This window comes from Trachypithecus francoisi, unplaced genomic scaffold, assembly GCF_009764315.1.
Source record: "Trachypithecus francoisi isolate TF-2019V2 unplaced genomic scaffold, Tfra_2.0 Lachesis_group15, whole genome shotgun sequence".
NCBI lineage: Eukaryota > Metazoa > Chordata > Mammalia > Primates > Cercopithecidae > Trachypithecus > Trachypithecus francoisi.
Window position 1 is genome coordinate 54166301 of NW_022681460.1, and position 23142 is coordinate 54189442.

At 38.2% G+C, this 23142-nt stretch overlaps 2 protein-coding genes across 9 annotated transcripts in view; one reads left to right on the forward strand and one right to left on the reverse strand.

Annotated features, from left to right (window-relative positions):
• The window catches only part of WASF1 (WASP family member 1), an 84778-nt gene extending 66315 nt beyond the window's left edge, over nucleotides 1-18463 (reverse strand). For 3 of the 7 annotated variants that reach the window (XM_033234874.1, XM_033234868.1, XM_033234869.1), the window contains exon 1: nucleotides 17855-18463. The gene's annotated coding sequence lies outside the window, so the exon portion shown is untranslated. Of the gene's footprint in view, nucleotides 1-16168; nucleotides 16233-16560; nucleotides 16622-17854 lie in introns of all 7 variants that reach the window. The other 4 variants (XM_033234873.1, XM_033234870.1, XM_033234871.1 and 1 more) reach the window with 3 other exon arrangements.
• Nucleotides 18464-18465: 2 nt separating this feature from the next.
• Nucleotides 18466-23142, forward strand: part of CDC40 (cell division cycle 40) — a 50459-nt gene continuing 45782 nt past the window's right edge. The window contains exons 1-2 of one of the 2 annotated variants that reach the window (XM_033234866.1): nucleotides 18466-18595; nucleotides 18799-19048. In XM_033234866.1, the coding sequence (XP_033090757.1) occupies nucleotides 18860-19048 (189 nt within the window). In that variant the 5' untranslated portion in view covers nucleotides 18466-18595; nucleotides 18799-18859. The other variant, XM_033234865.1, reaches the window with a different exon arrangement.

The following is a 23142-nucleotide window of genomic DNA, read 5'->3' on the forward strand; positions in this document are numbered from 1 at the left end:
AATTGGTAAGTTGGACTTTATTAAAATTAAAAAGTTCTGCTCTGTTAAGACAATGTTGAGAGAATGAGAAAACAATCTATAAACTGGGAGAAAATATTTGCAAAAGACTAATAAAAGACTTATTCAGAATATACAAAGAACTCTTAAAATTCAACAAGAAAATGAACATCTTGATTAAAAATCGGGAAAAAGTTCTCAACTCAATAGATACTTCACCAAAAGAGATACACTGATTGCATGACTGCAAATAAACATATGAAAAGATGCTCAACGTCATGCATCACGTGTCAGTAGCAAATTGCAAACTAAAACGAGATACTGCTACATGCCTATTAGAATGGCCAAAATCTACAACACTGGCAATACCAAATGATGGAGAGAATGCAGAGCAAGAAGAACTCTCATTCGCTGCTCTTGAGAATGCATAATTGGAAGACAGTTTGGCAGTTTCTTATAAAATGAAACAAACTCTTACCATACAATCCAGCAAAAACATTCTTTGGTATTTACCCAATGAGGTGAAAGCTTACGCCCATACAAAAATCTCAGCGTCGACATTTTAGCAGTTTTATTCATAACTGCCGAAACTTGGAACCAACCAATATATCCTCAAGTAGGTAAGTAAAATAAAGCGTGGTACACCCAAACAATGGAATATTATTCAGCGCTCAAAAGAAATATCAAGCCATGAAAATACATGGGAGGAACCTTAAATGCATATTACCAAGTCAAAAGAAGCCAATTTGAAAAGGCTACATACTCTATGATTCCAACTACATGACATGATAGAAAAGGCATAACTATAAAGAGTAAAAAGATTAGTGGTTTCCAGGGGCAGGAAAGGAGAGAGGATGAATTGGCAGAGGACAGATTTTTAGGGCACTGAAACTATTCTGTATTATACTAAAATGGCAGATAGGTGAAATTACACATTTCTCATATCAAAATCCATCAAATATACAACACCAAGAGTGAACCCTAGTATAAAGTATTAACCTTGAGTTAATTATCAATGTAAGTTCATCAGTTGTAATAAATGTACTATTCTGATACGGAATGTTGATAGGCTATACATATGTGGAGTCAGAGAATACATGGGAACTCTCTGTACTTTCTGCTTAATTTTGCCATGAACCTAAAACTGGTCTAAAAATAAAAGTATCTTAAAAAAAGAAGTTGGAAGACGTGAATGTCCTTAATGCCACTGAATTATACACTTTCCAATGATTAAAATTGTAAATTTTAACTCATGTGTATCTTACCACAATTTTTTAAATGTCATAAGAGAGTTCTAGCAACATTAGGAACTAAGAAGGTATTCTATTCAGATGTCTGTCGCCTTTCTGTTTTTTCTCAAACTACCTACCTGACCTTTTGCCTCTCCTCTGAATTCATCTCTTTTATAAACATGATCATTTAAGAATGTATTCCCTTCAAAGCAATACTTTTCCTTTTTTTTATAATATATTGTTATATAAAGCAATACTTTTTCTAACTACTTCCTTCTGACATGGATCTTCTATACCAGTGATAATGCAAAAGGTGGTCCTTAAACCAGCATCAGCAGCATCAACATCACCTAGGAACTTGTAAGAACTGTGTATTTTGGTACCACCCCTGATCTTCTGAATCAGAACCTGCTTTTTACCAAGATGCACGATAAAGTCTGAGTACAAGGTTCTAGAAGCCTTAGTTCTTGTGCACCATTCTAGCTCCCTTTATGTTCCTGGCAAGATGCATGAATTCCAGGAATAAAAGAAGCTAAGCACAATGAAAGTCAAATAGATAGGCACAGTTTTTGTAAAAGGAGAAGGGGGAAAAATGCAGCAGTGCAAAGTTAAATTTTAAAGATGTCAAGGATATAGATGGGAAAAGAGAATCATTCATGAAAAAATCAGTGATACAGCAAGCCAAAATATGATAAGCCATTTATTCTACATTATTTAGGGAATAAAGGAAATGGGAAAGCAGATGAATGCTTATGAAAAAGAAACAGTGTCTTCGATCAGGAAACCAGGGAGAAAGAAGACTAAGAAGAGAGTTTACCAATTAAAAAAAAAAAATGCCCTACAATAATTCTCCTAATCTGAGTTCTCATTTTGACCAAAATATTTCTGAACTCTTTTACCCTGAAAAGATTTTAAATGTTTTAAAAAATCAGTGGTATTCCCCAAATTACATTTACACACCAAAGTATAGTCTTTACAAAGACTATCCTGAAGACAATGAGAACAGTTAGCTTACTCATTTTATAGAAAGCAGGGCTCAAAAAATGACCAGGGATACCAGAAAGTTAACATGAAATGAAAGGTCTTTCAGTTTTAGTGTTACATTCATTAAAATAATAAGCTAATATTGGTATTTTATACTGTAGCAATGGATGACAATTTTTATTTACTCTGTCCTCAAGCAAAAATATTGCTAGTTGTATTTAATCTGTAAAATTTAGCAGAGTAGACAAAATGGCAGTTAAAGGTAGACAAAATAGCAGTTAGGAGTACAGAGTCTGACCACAGAGCAGATGGGTTTGAATCTTGGCTCTGCCATTTACAAACTGTGCAAAGAACCTTAACTTCTCCATCCCTCTGTAGCTAGTCCTGCCTTCTTTGGCCGGCTGTTTATGAAGATCAAATAAGATACAGTGATTAGCATAAAGCCTGGCACATAGCACACAAAACTCAAAAACTTTTTTTTGTGTGTGAAAAATTTTTTTAAGTATTTCTTAAAGCAGAATCTTCCAAGGATAAATGGCTACCCTATCTTAAAATAACTGGAGTTGCAGTCATGAGTTACAGTCAGTGATGGACTACATATATGACGATAGTCACATAATGTTCTAAGGGAACTAACAAAAATTCCTATCACCTAGTAACACTGTAGCCATCACACGATGTTAGCCATCATAGGTAAGGGAACCATCTCACATATTTGTGGTGATACTGAAAAAAACAAAAAAAAAAAACCCTACTGTGCTGCCAGTTACATAGAAGTATAGTTACATAATACTTGATAATGAGAATAAACTACTATATTACTGGTTTATGTATCTACTATCCTATACTTTTTATCATTATTTTACACTGTACTCCTTCTACTTATATATTTTTTATTTTACAAAGTTAGAAAGACCCTCAGGCAGCTCTTTCAGGAGGTATTCCAGAAGGCATTGTTATCATAGGAGATGACAGCTCCATGCCTGTTACTGCCTCTGAAGACCTTCCAGTGGGACAAGATGTGGAGGTGGAAGATAGTGGTATCAATTATTCTGACCCTGTGTAGGCCTAGGATAAGGTGTGTGTTTCAGTATTAGTTTTTAACCAAAAAAAGCTTTTAAAATTTTAAAAATAAAAAAGGCTTATACAATATAAGGAAAATACTTTTGTACAGCTGTATAGTCTGTTTTAAGTTGCCATTATAAGAGTCATAAAGTTAAAAAATTAAACATTTATATAGCAAAAATGTTACAGTAAGTTAAAGTTATTACTGAAGAAATTTTTATAATTTAGTGTAACCTAAGTATACAGTGTTTATAACAACTACAGTCACATACAGTAATGTCCTAGGCCTTCCCATTCATTCACCACTCAGAGTCACCCAGAGCAACTTCCAGTCCTGTAAGCTCCATTCATAGTAAGTGCCTTATACAGGTGTACCATTTTTAATCTCTTATATTAATACCATATATTTATTGTACCTTTTCTATATTTAGATGTTTAATATCTTCATACTTACTATTGTGTTACAACTGCCTACATTATTCAGTACAGTAACATGCTGTACAGGTTTGTAGCTTAGGAGCAATAGGCTCTACCATGTACCCTAGGTGTGTAGCAGGCTATACTATCTAGAATTGTGTAAGTACAGTCTATGATGTTCACACAATGACAAAATTGCCTAACAATTTCTCAGAACGTATCCTTGTCATCAAGCAACACATGACTGTGTTGCATACTATATGCAGACTACATGATTCCATACATATAAAGTTTTAGAAAATGCAAACTAACCTACAGTGACAGAAAGTAGATTAGTCATTGCTTAGGGAAGGGGTGAGGGTTTGCAGATGCAGAAGGGAGAGGTAGGATGCAGGGATTACAAAAATAACTAGGAAACTTTTGGGGGTTCATTATTTTGATGTCATGATAGAGTGTATGCATAAATCCAAACTCATCCAATTGTACAGTTTATTATATGTCAACTGTATTTCAGTAAAGCTTTCAAAAATCCATTTAATCAAATAGCATTAACTATTCCAACTAAAGACAATAATCACATACTATAAAATGCTTATTTGCTAGGGCCTAGTCACAAAAAATAACTGATTTAAACTTAGTAATATTAGACATAAGCTTTAAAATATATAAAAGAGTACAGTGCACATCAATAAAGATAATCTACAACTATAAAACAACAGATGATTTGCGTTATTAGGCATTTATAATTTGTCTATGTCAAAATCAAAAATTTCTCCACAGAAACCATTTCACCCAGTGGCAAAGTTCTAGGCCAGTTCCCAAATCCTATTTAAGCAATAGGAATTAATTATCCTTCCTTTCTTCTGTGTCATCATTTTTCCCTCTTCTGAATCACTTCCATTGGCATAGAGACACGCTATAATTTCACCCATCTTAAAAAAAAAAAAAAAGCTACCACCACCACCAACAAAAACTTCTCTTGGTCCCACTTCTCCCTCCAGCCACTCCTCTCCCAATTTCTATTCTCCTTTATGGTAAAATTTCTTGAATGAGTTATCTGATTTCTCTCTTCCAATTCTCACTAAAATCTGTCCTGTTCAGGCTTTCATTCCCCGCACTGTGCCAAACCATCTCACCACGGTCAGTTATCTGCTATAGCCAATGGCTAATTCTCAGACCTCTTCTCACTCAAACTATCAACAGCATCTGATACAACTCGACTGCGTTTCACTCCTTTAAACACCTGCTTAAGTTGACTTCCAGGGTACCTCAAGTTCTTGGCTTTTCTTCCACCTCCTTCTCAGTCTCCTCTGCTAGTGCATCCTTTTCTTTATCTTCTGTACCTCTAATTATTTGAGGACTCCAGGACTTAGTCCTTGTACCTTTTCTCTTACTTTTAGCCAAACTCACTCCATTAGTAATCTCATTCATATTATGTTTTCTTAAGATCAGCTACATCTATAATTTACATGTTTCACCATAACCCTCAAATAAGGTCAACTATAGATAATTCTACTAATATTTGGTGAGGCAGCTACAAATGAAAAACAAATTCAAATAGAAACAACATAATTAAAAATAAGTGACTTAATTTTCAATAAATCATCACCATCTTTCTGTAGTTTAAGTTCAATATTATTGGTATAGTCACTTAAAATTCAAAATAATAAAGCTAAATTGATGACAACCAAAACAAATATTTGTTTATTCTAGTCACTGATTACACTGGAAACATTTACATACCACACTGATTATTTAATGGAAAATGTAAATCATGATCTCGTCTATGGTCCTAGTTCCCTAGCCTTAAAATTTAAAAGTAGCATCTAAACGTTAATATAGACTTGTTCCAAAAGCCCTTTTATAACAATTACCTCTTATATCTCAAGATTTCATTAGAATAGTAAAATAAATACTATTTTCACCGCACTTTCTGTTCCTAACATGACCTCTCACATAACCGTTAATAATGAGTGAATTTAATGAATTTAATTAAAATTGTTGAGGAACTCATAAAGCCATCCCTACTACACGAAATACATATTGAAATTCATGTTTAACTGATAAGAAGTCATTAATGTCATCTTTCTGTACTTAGTATAGCATTACCAAAAAATTTACATTTTCTTTTTAATGCTAATGAATGAAATTAAGTTCTGTATGTACAAATCCACTGAAAGACATGCTCTATTTCATTTCCTTCTGTGATAGTTAAAATGGTGATTTTTATGATGTTAACACTATCTTACTGTATATGAGGCATGCAGTTGTACACTGCCTCTATCACAATGACAAAGACTTGTTTTTGCAAGCAAGAAGAATACATTTTAAAATACAGGAATCAGTAGTAACACATAACCACCTTCATCCCTCCAAGATTCCCACTTCAAATGATGTGGCTTTACTACTTGCCAAGCCTAGAGCAACTGTTAGAAGTATATAGACAAGAGCAAGGCTTTAAAAACTGAACCCCATCTCTCGAGGGCTCCACTGCCAGTACTTCCAGTCCTGAGGAGTAGCACCTTTCCTTCTACTTCTAAGCACAACAAGTGTCTGTGCACAGACTCTTTTAATCGCTCTACCTATGAGATCTCCATCTCCGAAGTGTCTCTTTCTGACATAAATATTCTACCCTATCCATTCATTGCCTCATTATTATAAAACAACTTTGTCCTTACCAAGTTCCTGCAATCCTGTCATTCTCCTCTGCTTTCAAAACCATCAACACACTTTTTCTTTGCTTCCCTTCCTACTCACTAGCATCTCACATTCCTCCTCGGAGATCTGGCCAGACCACAAGGCCTTATCCCCTGTCCCAAGAGAACAGTAATATTAAGAATGCAGCCGGGCGCGGTGGCTCAAGCCTGTAATCCCAGCACTTTGGGAGGCCGAGACGGGCGGATCACGAGGTCAGGAGATCGAGACCATCCTGGCTAACACGGTGAAACCCCGTCTCTACTAAAAATACAAAAACTAGCTGGGCGAGGTGGCGGGCGCCTGTAGTCCCAGCTGCTCGGGAGGCTGAGGCAGGAGAATGGTGTAAACCCGGGAGGCGGAGCTTGCAGTGAGCTGAGATCTGGCCACTGCACTCCAGTCCGGGCGACAGAGCGAGACTCCGCCTCAAAAAAAAAAAAAAAAAAGAATGCAACACATTATATCCTTTGATCACACCTTCGGTATCCTCTTCTGTCTATCCTTTTTCTTTCCACTCAATGTTAGGAGTCAACAGTTTTGTTACACTTAGTTATTTCTACACTTTCTCCTCATCATAAATCCATCATTGCCAGATCTTTAACCATCAAGGGTTCTAAATTACTTACACAAACTTATACAATCAACCATAACAGTCCTGACAATATACAGTCCTGTGCTATCAGTCTGCCAGACAGCTCCACAGGGACATCTCACTAATTCAAATTCAAAATATCCAAAATCAAATTCATTATCTATCATTTCCCACTCACCCCAAAAAGGAAACTTACTCATTGTTTGGGCTTCTCTATTTCTACTAACAGCACTCAATGACTTAGGAATTGAGATCATCTTTAAATTAAAGCAAAGTACTGGATTCTCCATTAATTGGTTCAGTCAACTTTCAAATGTATGCAAATTGCTGGTAAAACAGTTGCATCTCATCAAAAGGACACAACATAGCCATTTTCATTCAACTCCTTTGATGGTACACAAATCTGATACACTGCACACGACTTGAATGCTGAAATCAGTCCCTAACACTCACCTCCAGTATTGTGACCTAACAAGTCAACCAAAATAATTCAATTTTTTCATTACATCTAGGGGAAGCTTAAGTAAGGGGTAAGCCCAAGGCAGTTAAATTTTAGTGACTATTGTAAAAAAATTCTGTAGTGGTCTATATTTAAAACTTAGTTCCCACCACAAATAATGAGAATCATATTTCTTCACAGGGTTGTCGTGAGGATTAAATCACATGCATAAGATATTTAGTACAATGCCTAGCATATACAGGTGCTCAAAATTTTTCCAAAATTAAGAAACCAAACAGCAAATCCATGAAGCTCAGAGATCATCAAGCAGGATAAATACCAGAAAATCTACACCTAGGCATGTGATGTTCAAACTGCTGAAAACCAAAGACAAAGAAAAATTCTGAAAGACAGAGAAAAACCACTTTACCTATAGAGGGATAGTGATAAAAATTAGATTAGACTTCTCCTCAGTAATCATACAAAAAGAGAGGCAAACTAGGACAACCACTTACAAAACATTTTAAAAAGAAAGAAGTATAATTGATATGCTAAGAGAGGAGAGAAAAGCAACCATACAAAGTGCTCAATTAAAATCAGAGAAAGCAGAAAAAGAGAGGACATTTTTGGGGGGTGGAGAGGGTGAAACAGAGGTTCCTTCCATCACTCAGACCGGAGTATAGTGTGCAATCTTGGCTCACTGCAAACTCCGCCTCCCACGCTCAAGTGATCCTACTACCTCAGTCTCCCAAGTAGCTGGGACTACAGGTGCATGCCACCACACCTGGCTAATTTTTGTATTTTTTTGTAGAGACAGGGTTTCACCATGTTGCCCAGGCTGGTCTCAAACTCCTGGGCTCAAGTGACTGGCCTGACTCAGCCTCCTAAAGTGTTGGGATTACAGGTGTGAGCCACAGCCCAGCCAACTTTTTCTTTTTAATGAAACAAAGAACAAGTGCAATGAATAAAAAACAGCTGCAAATACATTAGATTTTAATACATCAATAATCACTTTAAATGTGAATGGTCTAAAAACACCAATTAAAAGGTAAGAGACAGAGTAGATTTTTAAAAAAGACCTAACTATATATTGTATATAAGAAACTCACTTTAAATATAGAAATAGATTAAAAGTAAAGAAATGGAGAAAGATATACCATGCTAACATTAACCAAAACAAATCTGAAGTAGCTGTATCAATTTGAGACAAAGTAGGTTTCTGAGCAAGGGAAATTAACAGGGATAAAGAAAGGCACTGCATTCTGATAAAGGGGCAAATTCTCCAAGACCTAACAATTCTTAATGTATATGCACCTAACAGAGCATCAAAATGTGAAGCAAAAAGCTGATAAAACTACCAGGGGAAACATGAACTCATGATCACAGCTGGAGATATCAACATCCTTCTATCAGTAATTAACTGAAAGGCAAAAAATCAGTAACAATACAGTTGAACTAAATACCACCAATCAACTGGATCTAACTGCTATTTATATAGTACTTCAACCAACAACAACAGAATACACGTTATTCTCAAGCTCACATAAGTCATTCACTGAGACAGACTATATTCTAGGCCATAAAACACACCTGAAAAAATTTAAAAGAAGAGAACTAACAGAGTATATGCTCTCAGATCACAATGCAATTAAACTAGAGAGCAATCTCAGAAAGATAAACGGGAAAATCTCAAAACATTTGGAGATTAAACATCACACTTCTAAATAACACATGGTTCAAAGTCTCAAGAGAAATTTCTTAATACTTTGCATTAAGTGAAAATGAACATACAATTTATCAAAATGTGTGGGATGCACGAAAAGCAGTGCTTGGAATTTATGGCACCGAGTGTATATATAGATGGTCCACAGTCTATGATGGGATTACATCCCAATAAACCTGTTTTAAGTTGAAAATATCATGAAGTCTGTATTAGAAAAGTAGAAGGATCTATAAAACCACAAAAACCAAAAACCTAGGCAATACCATTCAGGACATAGGCATGGGCAAGGACTTCATGACTAAAACACCAAAAGCAATGGCAACAAAAGCCAAAATTGACAAATGGGATCTAATTAAACTAAAGAGCTTCTGCACGGCAAAAGAAACTACCATCAGAGTGATAGCAGTTTCAACAGGTTACCTGTAGGTTACCTACAGAATGGTAACCTACAGAATGGGAGAAAATATTTGCAATCTACCCTTCCGACAAAGGGCTAATATCCAGAATCTACAAATAACTCAAACAAATTTACAAGAAAAAAACAACTCATCAAAAAGTGGGCAAAGGATATGAACAGACACTTCTCAAAAGAAGACATTTCTGCAGCCAATGGACACAAGAAAAAATGCTCATCATCACTGGTCATCAGAGAAATGCAAATCAAAACCACAATGAGATACCATCTCACACCAGTTAGAATGGCAATCATTAAAAAGTCAGGAAACAACAGGTGCTGGAGAGGATGTGGAGAAACAGGAACGCTTTTACACGTCAGTGGGAGTGAAAATTAGTTCAACCATTGTGGAAGACAGTGTGGCGATTCCTCAAGGATCTAGAACTAGAATTACCATTTGACCCAGCGATCTCATTACTGGGTATATACCCAAAGGATTACAAATCATGCTACTATAAAGACAAAAGGAAACGTATATTTATTGTGGCACTATTCACATAGCAAAGACTTGGAACTAACCCAAATGTCCATCAATGATAGACTGGATTAAGAAACTGTGGCACATATACACCATGGAATAATTAAGGCAGAAATCTACGTAATTGAAAACAGGAAATCAAGAGAAAAAAAATCAATGAAACTAAATGAAGAGTCTTTGAAAATAATAACAAAATTGATAAATTTGTAGTCATGTATTATGATGTACCACACAGAGCTTTTATTCTGGTTTTAAAAAAATGAGTGCTACCATTCAAAATAGCAAAGATATGGAATCACCCTAAGTGTCCATTGACAGATGAATAAAGAAAATTTAAATACAAATAATGGAATACTACTCAGCCATTAAAAAGAATGAAATCGGGGCCGGGCGCGGTGGCTCAAGCCTGTAATCCCAGCACTTTGGGAGGCCAAGATGGGCGGATCACGAGGTCAGGAGATCGAGACCATCCTGGCTAACACGGTGAAACCTCGTCTCTACTAAAAAATACAAAAAACTAGCCGGGCGAGGTGGCGGGCGCCTGTAGTCCCAGCTACTCGGGAGGCTGAGGCAGGAGAATGGCGTGAACCTGGGAGGCGGAGCTTGCAGTGAGCTGAGATCCGGCCACTGCACTCCAGTCCGGGCGACAGAGCGAGACTCTGCCTCAAAAAAAAAAAAAAAAAAAAGAATGAAATCATCTCTTTTGCAGCAACATGGATGGAACCAGAGACCATTATCTAAAGACCATTATCTAACTCAGAAACAGAAAGTCAAATACCGTATGTTCTCATTTATAAGTGGGAGCTAAATAATTTGTATACATGGACATAAAGAGTGGAATAATAGACAATGGAGACTCTGAAGAGTGGAAGGATAGATGGTGGGTGAGGGATGAGAAATTACTTAATGGGTACAATGTACACTATACTAAAAAGCCCAGGCTTTGCCCCTATGCAATATATCCATGTAGCTTGTACCCTCTAAATCTATAAAAATAATTTTAAGAAATGAGTGCTAGTCTTCATCCTCAACTATAATATAAAATGCTTCACTGTTCCTCCCTTTTCATTTAACCTTTCCACAATTCTCTGGCATAACCTCTAGCACATGTATGTTATGAAAATTTAGCAAAATAAGACAAGAGATGTCCCTATTAAAATGGCTAGAAAACAAGCTTACTTTTGTAGCATAAGGTAAAAACATAACAGACTTGATATTTTCTGGTAAATGAATCAAACAAGTTAATCCATGCCCTGATACATAAGCTTTTCTTCTTTTCAAGTAAGTTAGTCAATGTAACTTTATTGGAGTACACCTGGCTAGGGGTTAGGAATAAAGAATGGCTAGATGCTGGACTAACTATTATCAAAAAAAAAAAAAAACTTTTGCTGTCATCATCATCATCCAATAGACGTCAACCCACCCAAAATCTACCTCCTTAGAATTCCTTTAGGACCTTTAGTTTAAGAAATGGTACCTTTGCAGCATAAGGGAGTAGGAAAAAAATGGGACTTTGAAATCACATATATCTGTGTTCAAATTCCATCTCCGTTTCTATTAGCCATGTGACCTTGAGCAAATTACTTGATCTATGGGAGGACTCAGTTTGCTGGTTGACAAGTACCACAAATACAATTCTAACAGTTTATGCAAAAAAGAGGACTTATGACAAAGATAACTAGGATGTCTCTGGAACTCAATCTCAGGACCATGGACAAAGGAACTCGAATACAGTCAGGACTCTGTGCATCTGCTTCTTTGCACTCTTTGTTCTAGAAGCCCCAGCTTATCTAGCTCATAGGGCAAGAAACAAGGCCATTAATGGTTTCAGAGTTTTGTATCTCACAGCTTCAGCAATTGAAGAGAAAACAAATTATTCAACCTCTGGGCATGGAGGACCCAGGAAAAGTTCTGAGTGACTTGGCTTAGTGCAAGTGTCTAAAACCAGGCCAATAAACCACAGAAATCAACAGAATTGTGATTGGTCTCTCTGGCCCCTTTCAAGCCAAAGTGATCTTTATAAAAGATAGATCTGATTCAGTAATTAACCTGATTAAAACTCTTCATGGCCTTCCCCAAGAGACTTAAAATCCTTAACTTTGTTAAAATAAGCCTCATGTAGGCCCTCTGCATAGTCTGGCTTCTGTTTACCTCTGCAACCTCCTATCAAGTCACAATCCCTCTTACACTAAGCTTTAACTGTTTCATCTGTTCTTTGCATTCTCTTCCTTTTCTACCTACCTAACTTCCACTAATCCTGCCTCCAAGAAGCCTCCCCTAACTCCCAATGTAAATCCAGTTCCCTCTTCTTTTCCCTTATAGCATTCACCAAAATTTCTAAGTACAAATGTTTTGTTCAACACCTGTTTTTTACTATACTGTTAACGCCAAGAGAATAGAAACCTATCCTTTTTAGCACCTACTTGGCCCTCAATAATTATGTGCTGATTATGAACTATGAATCATTGGTTTAACAAGCAGGACCCACTAAATGAACCAATTACAAATGAGGGGACGGTAGCAGGCAGGGAGAATTGCTATTATCAAGTTATTAAAACGACTACTCCAACAGTAACTTATCAGTAAAAGGGGAGATAAAGCAGTTCTGAGAGAATCTGGGCTTCTGCTAGGCGGAACAAACAACCTGTTCAATTCAGTTAACCTTTTTCTTCAATTAAATCCTCACAGGGCTATGGTAGCAACTAAACAAGAGAAATAATAAATGTGATAGTACCTATACAGTGTCTTGTACATATAGCAAGCAAACAATGTTACTTCTTTTCCTTTTGGACCATGTTACACATTATTTTTTAATATCACTGATCTCCAAATAAGGAGTTAATAAAAAGCCTATTAAATACTCCAGTGCATATGACAAAAATAGCTGTGTTTTTTGACCTCTTCCCTCACAGCACCCTGATCTTTCCATGTAGGAAGAGAATGACTTCTCTTTTATGCTGTAGTAATTGCATACAATCAAAAATCCATTCCATTTAGATTAAACCAAAAACAGGCACTAGGAACACAAAAATGAAGCAAAACAAAACAACCAAACACTAACAACAAAACCGTCCTCAAGGAGTTCATAGATTCACTTTCTCAATCTGCCTTCAGCCCCATCACATCCATACCAAAGCTTCATTGCACCCCAGGTAAGGCTGCTACAAACACAAGGTGCCCCATACTTCATGGGGCAATAACCCATCTTTGTATCTTCATACTCCCACTTCATCACCTCCTTCCATTTTTTTCCTTAAAAAAATTCTATGGAGATTCACTGGATATGATCTTTCTCCAAAGTATGAATAAAATCTACCCTGACTTTACTAATAGCTCAAAATAAGGAAACAAAGGAAACAATCCAAAAGAAAAATCCTGTTTTTTGACAGTGCTGGGAGTTTATTTTAAAACTTAAAACAAACGTAAAACCCATCACAAAAATAACACCTTTAAGAGACTAAAAAATCTTGCTTTTGAGAACAGGCATGTGAGAAAGGATCAAAGCTACTTTCTTTTTCAGAGGTAGGTCCAGAAAGAAATGTCCTCACAGAGGTACGTAAGCTGTAATATTAGGGAAAATGAACTATCAGAAAAAAAGTGGGATTACATCAAGCTTCAAAGTTATATCAAGCCTTGGAATTTTATTTGTAGCTAAAACAGACCTCAGAAGTCATCAACTTCTACCTTTTCATTTTATAATCAAATATCTTGGCCGGGCGCGGTGGCTCAAGCCTGTAATCCCAGCACTTTGGGAGGCCGAGACGGGCGGATCACGAGGTCAGGAGATTGAGACCATCCTGGCTAACACGGTGAAACCCCGTCTCTACTAAAAATACGAAAAACTAGCCGGGCGAGGTGGCGGGCGCCTGTGGTCCCAGCTACTCGGGAGGCTGAGGCAGGAGAATGGCGTAAACCTGGGAGGCGGAGCTTGCAGTGAGCTGAGATCCGGCCACTGCACTCCAGACCGGGCGACAGAGCAAGACTCCGTCTCAAAAAAAAAAAAAAAAAAAAAAATATCTTGAGAAGTAAAGTCACACAGAAGACTGCATTTCCTTCTAATTTCTGTCATGTCCTAACTTCTCGTCCCAGATAATGTAAGGCTATGCCACTCACTGAACTGAGAAACAGCCTCCTCTTCAAGTCCACTGGGTGAAAGAGAACAAGTTCCTAATGTTGTCATGTCTAACACGAGAGTTACAGATCCTAGCATTTCAAGGTAGATCTGAAACTTATTTTTCCCATAGAAAGACTGTCATACAAATTATTATAGGTATTTTAATACACTTACGCTAATTATTAACATAATTTTATGGTTTTTTTAGTATTAACATAATCCTATAATTCAGGTATTTTATTATTTAAATAGGCTTTAGTGGGCTGTCTGTGACTCTAACCACTAAGTATATCGTTTCTGAGAAAATAAGACCCAAGTTCCAAACCATTTCACAAGCTGTAAAATATAATCAATCGTGTAGTAAGTTAGAACTACCAATTCACAAAATTATAAGCTGAATGTGATAAACTAAAAACACAAGATTCTTAATTTTATAAAAAGTTCCACCTCAGGGGTAATTTATTTTTAACAACTAGACACTCAGGCATTTAGCACAGGATTTAATTTACATATATCTTTTTATTACTATTTCACTAGAAAAGTTAAGTCGCAAAGAATCAAACACACTTCTATCTAGTATAGGGAAAACAAAAAATATGTTGATACATCTTCATAAAGTGAGCTATAAGAAGAAAATTGTTAATATTTCATAAATCAAAGACTGCTAAGTATCTAGTGCCAATTCCAAAGTGTACAGGTAATGAATGGAATTAGATCTGAACAGGTAAATGGAGTTCCAAGAACCTCCAAATTCATTTTTCTCTTTTCTCCTGAGATAAAGTTATACATTTCATTAACTAAAATGTTTGATAAATCTTTAAAAATGTTTCACTGAGTATATTAATTCAATGGATATTCTTTACACATTCATTTTATTTGTTCAACAAAGAAAACTGAAACCCTACTATTTGTTAAACACTATACTGACAACTTTGGATTTATGACGATAAGCTGCAGGTCAGTTCCTTTCCTCAAATAACTAAAAAAACCATGACTTTACTGCATTTACCCAAGTGACAGTGACAGCTAAATTTTAATTCATTTAAGAAAACATTATAAAACAATCAAATTCTCAACAAAGAAACCATACAATAGTTAACTTTAAACACACTTCAATAGTCTTATCTATATGAAGTTTTCTCACAAAGTAACCAAAAGCACTGTTTTGGTAAAAGTGCTAATAATATAAACTTTTGATAGTAGTCTAATAAGGAAGTCACAAGATACTATGTACTGTGATAATGAAAATCAAGTACTTGGAAAGATATCTTAAGTTATTCCTAAAATAAAGCAAAATGTATAATTAAATATAGTCTTATACAATATTAATACACTGTCTCTGACTATATGAATATTTACAAACATGAGTAATAAAGTAACTCTATAGCATACCTTATAAATGATCACAACTAAGCATTTTGGATTGTAACACCTGCAAATTTTTAACAAAAAAGGCCTTAATATTTTTTGACTATATTATTCTTCACTAACTTAATTCAATATTCTACTTATTATCAAGTCATAATTTTTATTTACTATTAACTATTGTATATGTTTAACTACATGTAGGTATTAACTGTAATAACCTTTATGTCTGCAATTATTTAAAACCATTGATAGATGAGAAACATTTTTCAATTCAGAGGCATATCTCTCCAAAGCAAAAATCAATGTTAATCAGCCATTCTAACATGACAAGGAAAATCCTGACATTTTTTCATTGTATTTTTCACAGAAATTTTTTTTATCATTCATCAGCTATTTAAATTTTCTTTTAAAGGACTACAAAAACACACCTTTCCTGAATTTATGCACACTATCCACTAAATATTATCTCCATTTACATATAAGGAAACCAAGGCACAAAGATGTCCATTTTGTAAATTGCAAGGTCATTTCCTAACCAAGCAACTAATCCTACACCATCAACTTATATTGTATGTGCGCCACTTCCAAGTGCCATAAAACAATTACCGTACCTTAAAACTGCCTCTGCAATGCTTATATGTGATTCTCTTTTATCAGACGGGTTAATGCAACAAGCTTAAACAAGATGGAAAAGGAAAATTATAAAAATACAACACTTATTTTTGATAGTGAATCATTTATTTTTAAATAATGAGATGTAAATAGTTTTTAACATAAAAATCAAGTAACCAACAGTTGTTTCTTGCATTTAAAAAAAAAAAAATTCATCCTTCAGGTAGATCATGCAAAACTGAAGCCTACTCATACTTGTAGATCGAAGTTAGAAAAAAAAATTGGATTCTAAAACAAGTAATTAAATACATGATATTGCAAAGACAAAAGTGAATAAAAAATAACATCAGATAAATTAGGGAATGACTGATACGGTGGTTAAAATCCTCACCTTAAATATTAAATTCTTCCACTCAATGGAAGGCAACGATTAGTAATGACACATTCTGTTACTGAAAAACAAATACAAAACTTTTCTTATTCAAAACTTCCGAAATTTTATATCAAATACTTCATTCGAATATTCAATATAAACAAAAATATGTTTCCTAACAGAAACTTAGAGTATAAAGGATAAACTGTTTCTGAGAGTTCAAATTTAGACTGCATTTTTAATCATGATATAGTGCTATGATCAGAAAAATGAATGTTACCTACCATGCAAATTTAAATTTAAGAACATTAGACGGATTGAATAACCCATAAGTCAATTACATCAATTAGTGAAAACAAAAAAAAACCTTAGCTAACCGTGAATCTAACACCAAAGAAAAAATTTAGGTCGAACCACCGCACACCTTATTATACAGAAAAGGAAATGATTAGAGTAAGTCGTATTTAAGTACCTAGTCTAGCTGGGGATCAATTAATTAATCGGTTATAGGGCAGGTCGTGTATGTTGAGATAGGATGTGCTTTTTTTCATCGTTATTCCAGTTCATTATCCGCAAGTGCAAGAGAAGGTGTCAGAGTACCGAAGCTAGGGGGCATGCTGTAGCAAGGGGAAAAGAAAAATGGGAAAGGTGCAATGGATGCTGCATAGTTGAATAATTATCTGGGTGGCACAATGGAGAGTCCTGCCGACATGAGCGCTGAGTGAGCGGCTCCCTAACTCTGCCCGAGGCAGCCCCCACGAACGGGCACCAGAAGCGACAGCACTGCTTCGCCTTCCCTTCCAACCAAGAAAAGGAAGCCTGCACTCGCTTTACCGTTATGTCTTTAGACACCGACTCGCGGAGCAAACACGCAAACGCACGAGCTCGCTTTACTGAGCCCCGTGCACGTAGAGCGAGCAGAGGTTTCTCTGTCGCCCGGGGCTACCGCCTCCCCCGGAAAGAGGCACGGGGCGGATCGTGGGCGCGGGTGGGCAGGGAAGCCCGGGCGGTGGCACCTCAGGTGAGACCCGCAGTCTCTCCGGCGAAAGCAGCCCCGGGGCGGTCCCTGCAGCCGAGCCCCAGGCGCGCCCACCGCCGTCTCCCTCGGCACCCAGCCCGGCTGGCGGGTGGGCGGTGGGCGCTCGGGAAACCCGCGGATGGGGGTGGAGGCCGGGGCGGGGGAGGCGCGCCCATCCATCCCCGTCACCTCTGCGGGCCACACACCCCTCGGTCTGCTCTGGCCGGTGAGGAAGAGTTCCTCTCCCAGCACCCCCTCCCCGAAAAAAGCAATTCCTCAGGGACTCGCGCTCACCGTGAAATCTTGGGGGTTCTCGCTTACCCCTTCTTCATGCTTCGGCAGCGGTCGCCGGCCCCCCTCGGCTCGCGGGACTCCACCTAGGGCCCCCAGGAGGGTCGGGCTCTGGGGCGGAACCCGCTCAGGACAGCGGCCGAGGCGCCAGGCCACGGGGAACGCCGCCTGGGGCGCCCACCGGCCGCCGGACCCACCGTGTGCTCGACGCGCGAGTGAACAACACCGCGAGCTGCCGCTCCCCCCGCCCCCTCCCCGCGCGAGACGCTCCACAACCGGACGCAGGGACCCGCGCCAGAAGCAGGGGGGACCTCAGGACTCTCTCCGGCTATGGTCCCATCCTTGCCCCCCGCCCCAGGAGCTATTCCCGGCCAGTCAGAGGTCTCAAAACTTCAGATTCTCACTTTCCTCTTCAGCCTCCAGTGCCCAGGTGCAGTCGAGGTGGGAAACCCAGCCTCCGCCCACTCCTCCATCAGTGGGGCTGAAGCTCGCTCTTCCCCCCTTTCCTGAGGTTCTGTGGTATTGCCCAATCCTCAGTTTGGGGGAGGGGGACGGAGAGAACAGTGCTTGGCTAGGGAATGAGGGAAGATGACAACCAATTGAATGGAACATCCATTCGGGGGCGGGGTCAAGGAGGGACCCGCCCCCGTCCCGCCCCCTCGTTCCAAACTACACTTCCCATTGTGCCCTCTGGTGCTTCCTGCCGCGCTGCACGCTGGGAGTGCAGGACCGCGAGGCCTCAAGGTATTTTGGAACTCGTATTCTTTAGTCAACTAGGTCCTGAAAGTTATAAGCTATTATAATTCTCTCTTTTTCCCTAGATAAACTTTTTTAAGCTCTCAGTTCGACAGTAGTTATTCTAATAATAATTATCTTATTGTTTTAAAATGTAAGAAATTATTTCCTAGCAAAGAAAGTTAATTATGTGTTCCATGGCAATCTGTCAGGACCTGGGAGCCTCTTCTTCTTCCGCCCTGACAGGGTCTCCGCAGAAGATTTGTTGCCGTCATGTCGGCTGCGATTGCAGCTCTGGCCGCTTCCTACGGTTCGGGTTCAGGGTCCGAATCGGACTCGGACAGTGAGAGCAGTCGGTGTCCGCTACCAGCCGCCGACTCTCTCATGCACTTGACTAAATCGCCTTCAGCCAAGCCGTCTCTAGCAGTGGCAGTGGACTCGGCTCCGGAGGTGGCAGTTAAGGTAAGCACCTTTACTACTGATGCGGTGTGGGAATTGTTGGCTTCAGCTCCAAAACTGCCGGCCGCTTGTTAGGTCCCGGGTTACCTCATTGCCCAGAGATAAGTTGCTAACGTTTGAATTTCTTCTCCTTCCCACATGCATCCTCGGGAGAAGCAGAATTGGAAGTTCGGAATAGCCCTCCGATGCTCTCTGCCCTTACCTCCCGCCATCAGAAAGCAAGTGGAAAGAGGGGGTGAAATTTGAATTTGTGGATTAGGGACATAGCCTGTAAAGTGCAGATGTTATCTCGGAACATAAATAAAATTAGATCAGGACTTCCCAAACTACAGTATTGTACCTTCACTTGAAGTGAGCAGTGGCCTTCATTTGTTTTATTTTTGAAAAACTAGATTCTAATCCTGGCACCACCACTTAATGTGAACTTGGGCAAGTTATGCAGCCTCCTCTCTTTCCTCACCTGTACAAGTGGAGATCATTTTCAAAGCACCTGTCTACATGAGAAGATGAGTGTGAAAATTCAGTGAAATTACACAAATAAAGCATATAGCACAGAGCCTGGTAACTAGTGAGAGTGCAGTAAATGTTTTATGATTATGTATGTTAATACAGTGAGAAAGAGGCCTTGGATTTGAGAAATAGCTGCATGATCTCAATGGAGGAAGCTGATTCAGGCAAGAGTTTCCAGGCAAAGGTGACAGGCAAGCCTGAGAAGGCAAAGAGCTTAGTGTGTTTGAAGAACTGAGGAAAAGCTGATGTGTCTAGAGCCTGATGAGAGCATCTACAGATTGATAGTGTAGGCCCAGTAGAGCCCGAGGTAGGTGATCAGCTCAAGATGTGAAGATGGGAGGCGGTGTCCAAAAATTCCTTTGTATCATGTCCCCAAGTCTAGTTTAATAATTTAAGAAGTGTGTTACAGATTTTTAACAAGCTGTCTGTGAATTTTACTTTTTAAAAATGGACATCTGGCATGAAAGAATGCTTAGAACCCTCCTAACTTCCTATCAAAACAAAACTTTCCAAACTTATGCCCCTCCGGTAACCTCCTGAGTCTTCTCCTTTCACAGCTCAGCTTTTTGGAGCTCTCTTTTTGTCTTCATCTCATTTTCTCCTCAACCCAATGCAGTCTGGCCCTACCCTCTTGGAAAACTGTCTGTGAGTGATGTCCCAGGCCTTGCAGTTGTCAAATTCAGCCATCTGACTTAAATGTCTGCATCAAATGACACTGTTCATTAGTTCCTCTTTCTTGAAACTTTCTCTCTGTTTCGCTGCCATGGGGCTCTACTCAGCTTTCTGTTCCAATTATTTTACTCTCCCTTTTCAATACTGGTGTTTCCCAGGACTCTGCTCTTAGTCCTCTTTGCATTCTACATATTCTCCCATACCTTCAATGTCAGACTGTGCTGCTTCTAGCTCAAGGTGAACACCGTGAAATGGTTAGCACAGACTCTGGAATTAAGACTGTAATTCAAATCCTGCCTCCAGCACTTACCCACCTGGGGACCTTGGATAAGTTGCTAAAATGCTCTGTGCCTAATTTTTGCTGATCTGTAAAGTAGGAATAACAGTAGTACCTATCTAACAGAATTACAAGAATTGCCATAAAAGATGTAGAGCCCTTTTAACAGTGCCACATGCTTGCTATCCTTTTATTTCCAGTTCTATCCTCCTTGCTAGCTTACAACCTTGAGAGGTATATAAAAATCTCCCACTGTAATCGTACATTTGTCTCTTGCAGGTTGGCACTCAGCCACCTCCAGTTCAGTGTGTTGAAAAATTATTTTCTTTCCCTCAAAATCCACTTCTGTTTTCCCCATTTTGATCTGTGATCCCACGATCCACCCACTAGTTCAAGCCAAGAACAAAGGAGGTATCCTTTTCCTTCTTCCTCAGCCCCTGAAGCTAGTCATTCAATTGATTCTAACATTTCTGTTTCATTAATTTATTTCACATCAACTCCTTCCTCACTATTTTCACTGGTGCAGGCTTCATATCTTCCTTATTTCTCCCAGGAGTTATTCTTTTCTTTCTCTTTCAGCCTCTTCTTTTGAGTAGTGGGTCCTGCCCACTTTAACTCAATGATACTCATCAAATCTCTCTCTTCTGCTGCCACTGCTTAGTTCAGAGTCTCATCATTTCTCTTCAGACAGTTGTAGCTTTCTAACTGATATTTCTACTTCTTCCTTTCTTGTCTCCCAGTGTTATACCCCATTCTTTTCTTCACAGGGCACCTAGAATGATCTTTGTAAATTCCACTTGCGTCCTATCACTTCCCTGCCCAAAGACACCATGTTGTCCAATGAGTAATTTCTAAGTTTTTTTGGTAACATGTGAGGGCTGCTATTCTCCCATGCTGAACTCTTTACAAAGCCCTGAAAGCCAATTTTTCTTTCTTCCTCTGAAGATATTGCCCACGCTAGTTTTTCTGCCTGGAAATCCCTTGCCTAGTGCCTCCTTCCCCCATTCCAAACACTATGGTCCTTCAGTCTCACTGCGCATTTCCTCCTATTCTAGCCCCTTTATCATATCTTAACTATAACACTTAGCACATTGCCATGACTTGTTCATCTTTTTCTTTGCCCTGGACTGTGAGACCCTGGGGTCCAGAGACGGATCCATTCATTTGTGTCTCGGGTGCCTAGTACACAAGATTAGGGAAGTATATTTGGTAAGAGAATAGAATGAAAAAGAAAGTCTTGTAAAAGTATGCACATTAAGAATCAGAATTTTAGAGCTGGACAGGCAGTGGCAGGGTTGGAGGTGTCTGTGTAGAACTCACTTAGTTCAATCACGAATAAATAAGGAAACCCCGGAGGAAAGGTTGCATAAGGTACCAGAGGTCCATTAGAAGTAGAGCTGGGGCTAGTCCACCCAGTGGTCTGGGTTCTATGAGAGAGTAGAGGGCATTGCTCATTGTTAGTTTATGAACCAACACTTGTTTATATAAAGGGAAAACAAACTTATGCATAGTAAATACAATGATTGCAAATTATTGGAAAATTGGAAAATGACCAAGGGAGAGGTGAAGCTTGCAAATATATTCATCTGTAGTTGACTAATTATATTATGATTAATAGCAAGCATTTTGGCAGAGAATACATTTATGCAGCATTTTTAATCCATGTTTTTTCTGAGCTGTTTCCTGCAGTTGAGTATCTTTTCATATATGTTATTGGTGATTTAATTTTTTTTTCTTTTGAAAGCAACTATTGGGTTGTCATTTCCTTTTGATTTTTAGGAGATCTTTACATATTTTGGATACTATCCTTTGTCAATTGTGTGTGTTGCAAAATTTTTTTCTTTTTGCGACTTGTCTTCTCACTTTTCCCTGTTGTTTACGAACAATTATTTATATAGTCTGCGCTTATCAAATTATTCCTTTATGTATTGTGGTTCCTGTTGCTTGTTTGAGAAATCCTTAACTCATAGTCATGAAAATATTCTCTTGTATTATCTCTCGAAAACTTTTCACATTTAAGTCATTAATCCATATGAAATTAATTTTTGTCTATAGTGTGAACATTCTTAATAATATGGCTTGACAGGTGATTGGGCAGTTCCCTTGCCCTTTTTTGTTGTTCAAGAATGTTTTGGCTGGCTCTTCTGGGCCCTGTAATTCTATATACAGTTTAGAATTAACTTGGAAAGTTCTACTAATACCCAGTTGGGATTTTGTTTGGGAGTACATTGAGTCATAGGTCAACTTGGAGATAATGTTATATCCGTTCATTTGTTTAGGCCTTTTTTTAGTTTTTTTTTTTTTCTTCCAAAGTTTGTAATTGTCTCCGTATCAAAATCTTGTACAGTTTTATTAGAGCTATTTCTAGGTGCATCTTATTTTTATGTTATTGTATTTTTCATTTGTTTAACTTTCTAACTGATCTTACTACTTACAACTGATCTTACTACTTATATAGCCATATCAGCTGCAAATATGACAGTATTTTTTCTTTCTTTTAATCATTATTTCTTTTATTTATTTTTCTTGCCTTGCCATGCTGACTACCACCTCCAGGAAGATCTAAAATAAAAATTAAAAGGATGTACCAGGCAAATTTTAACCAAGAGAAAGCTAGCACTGTTTAACATCAATAAAA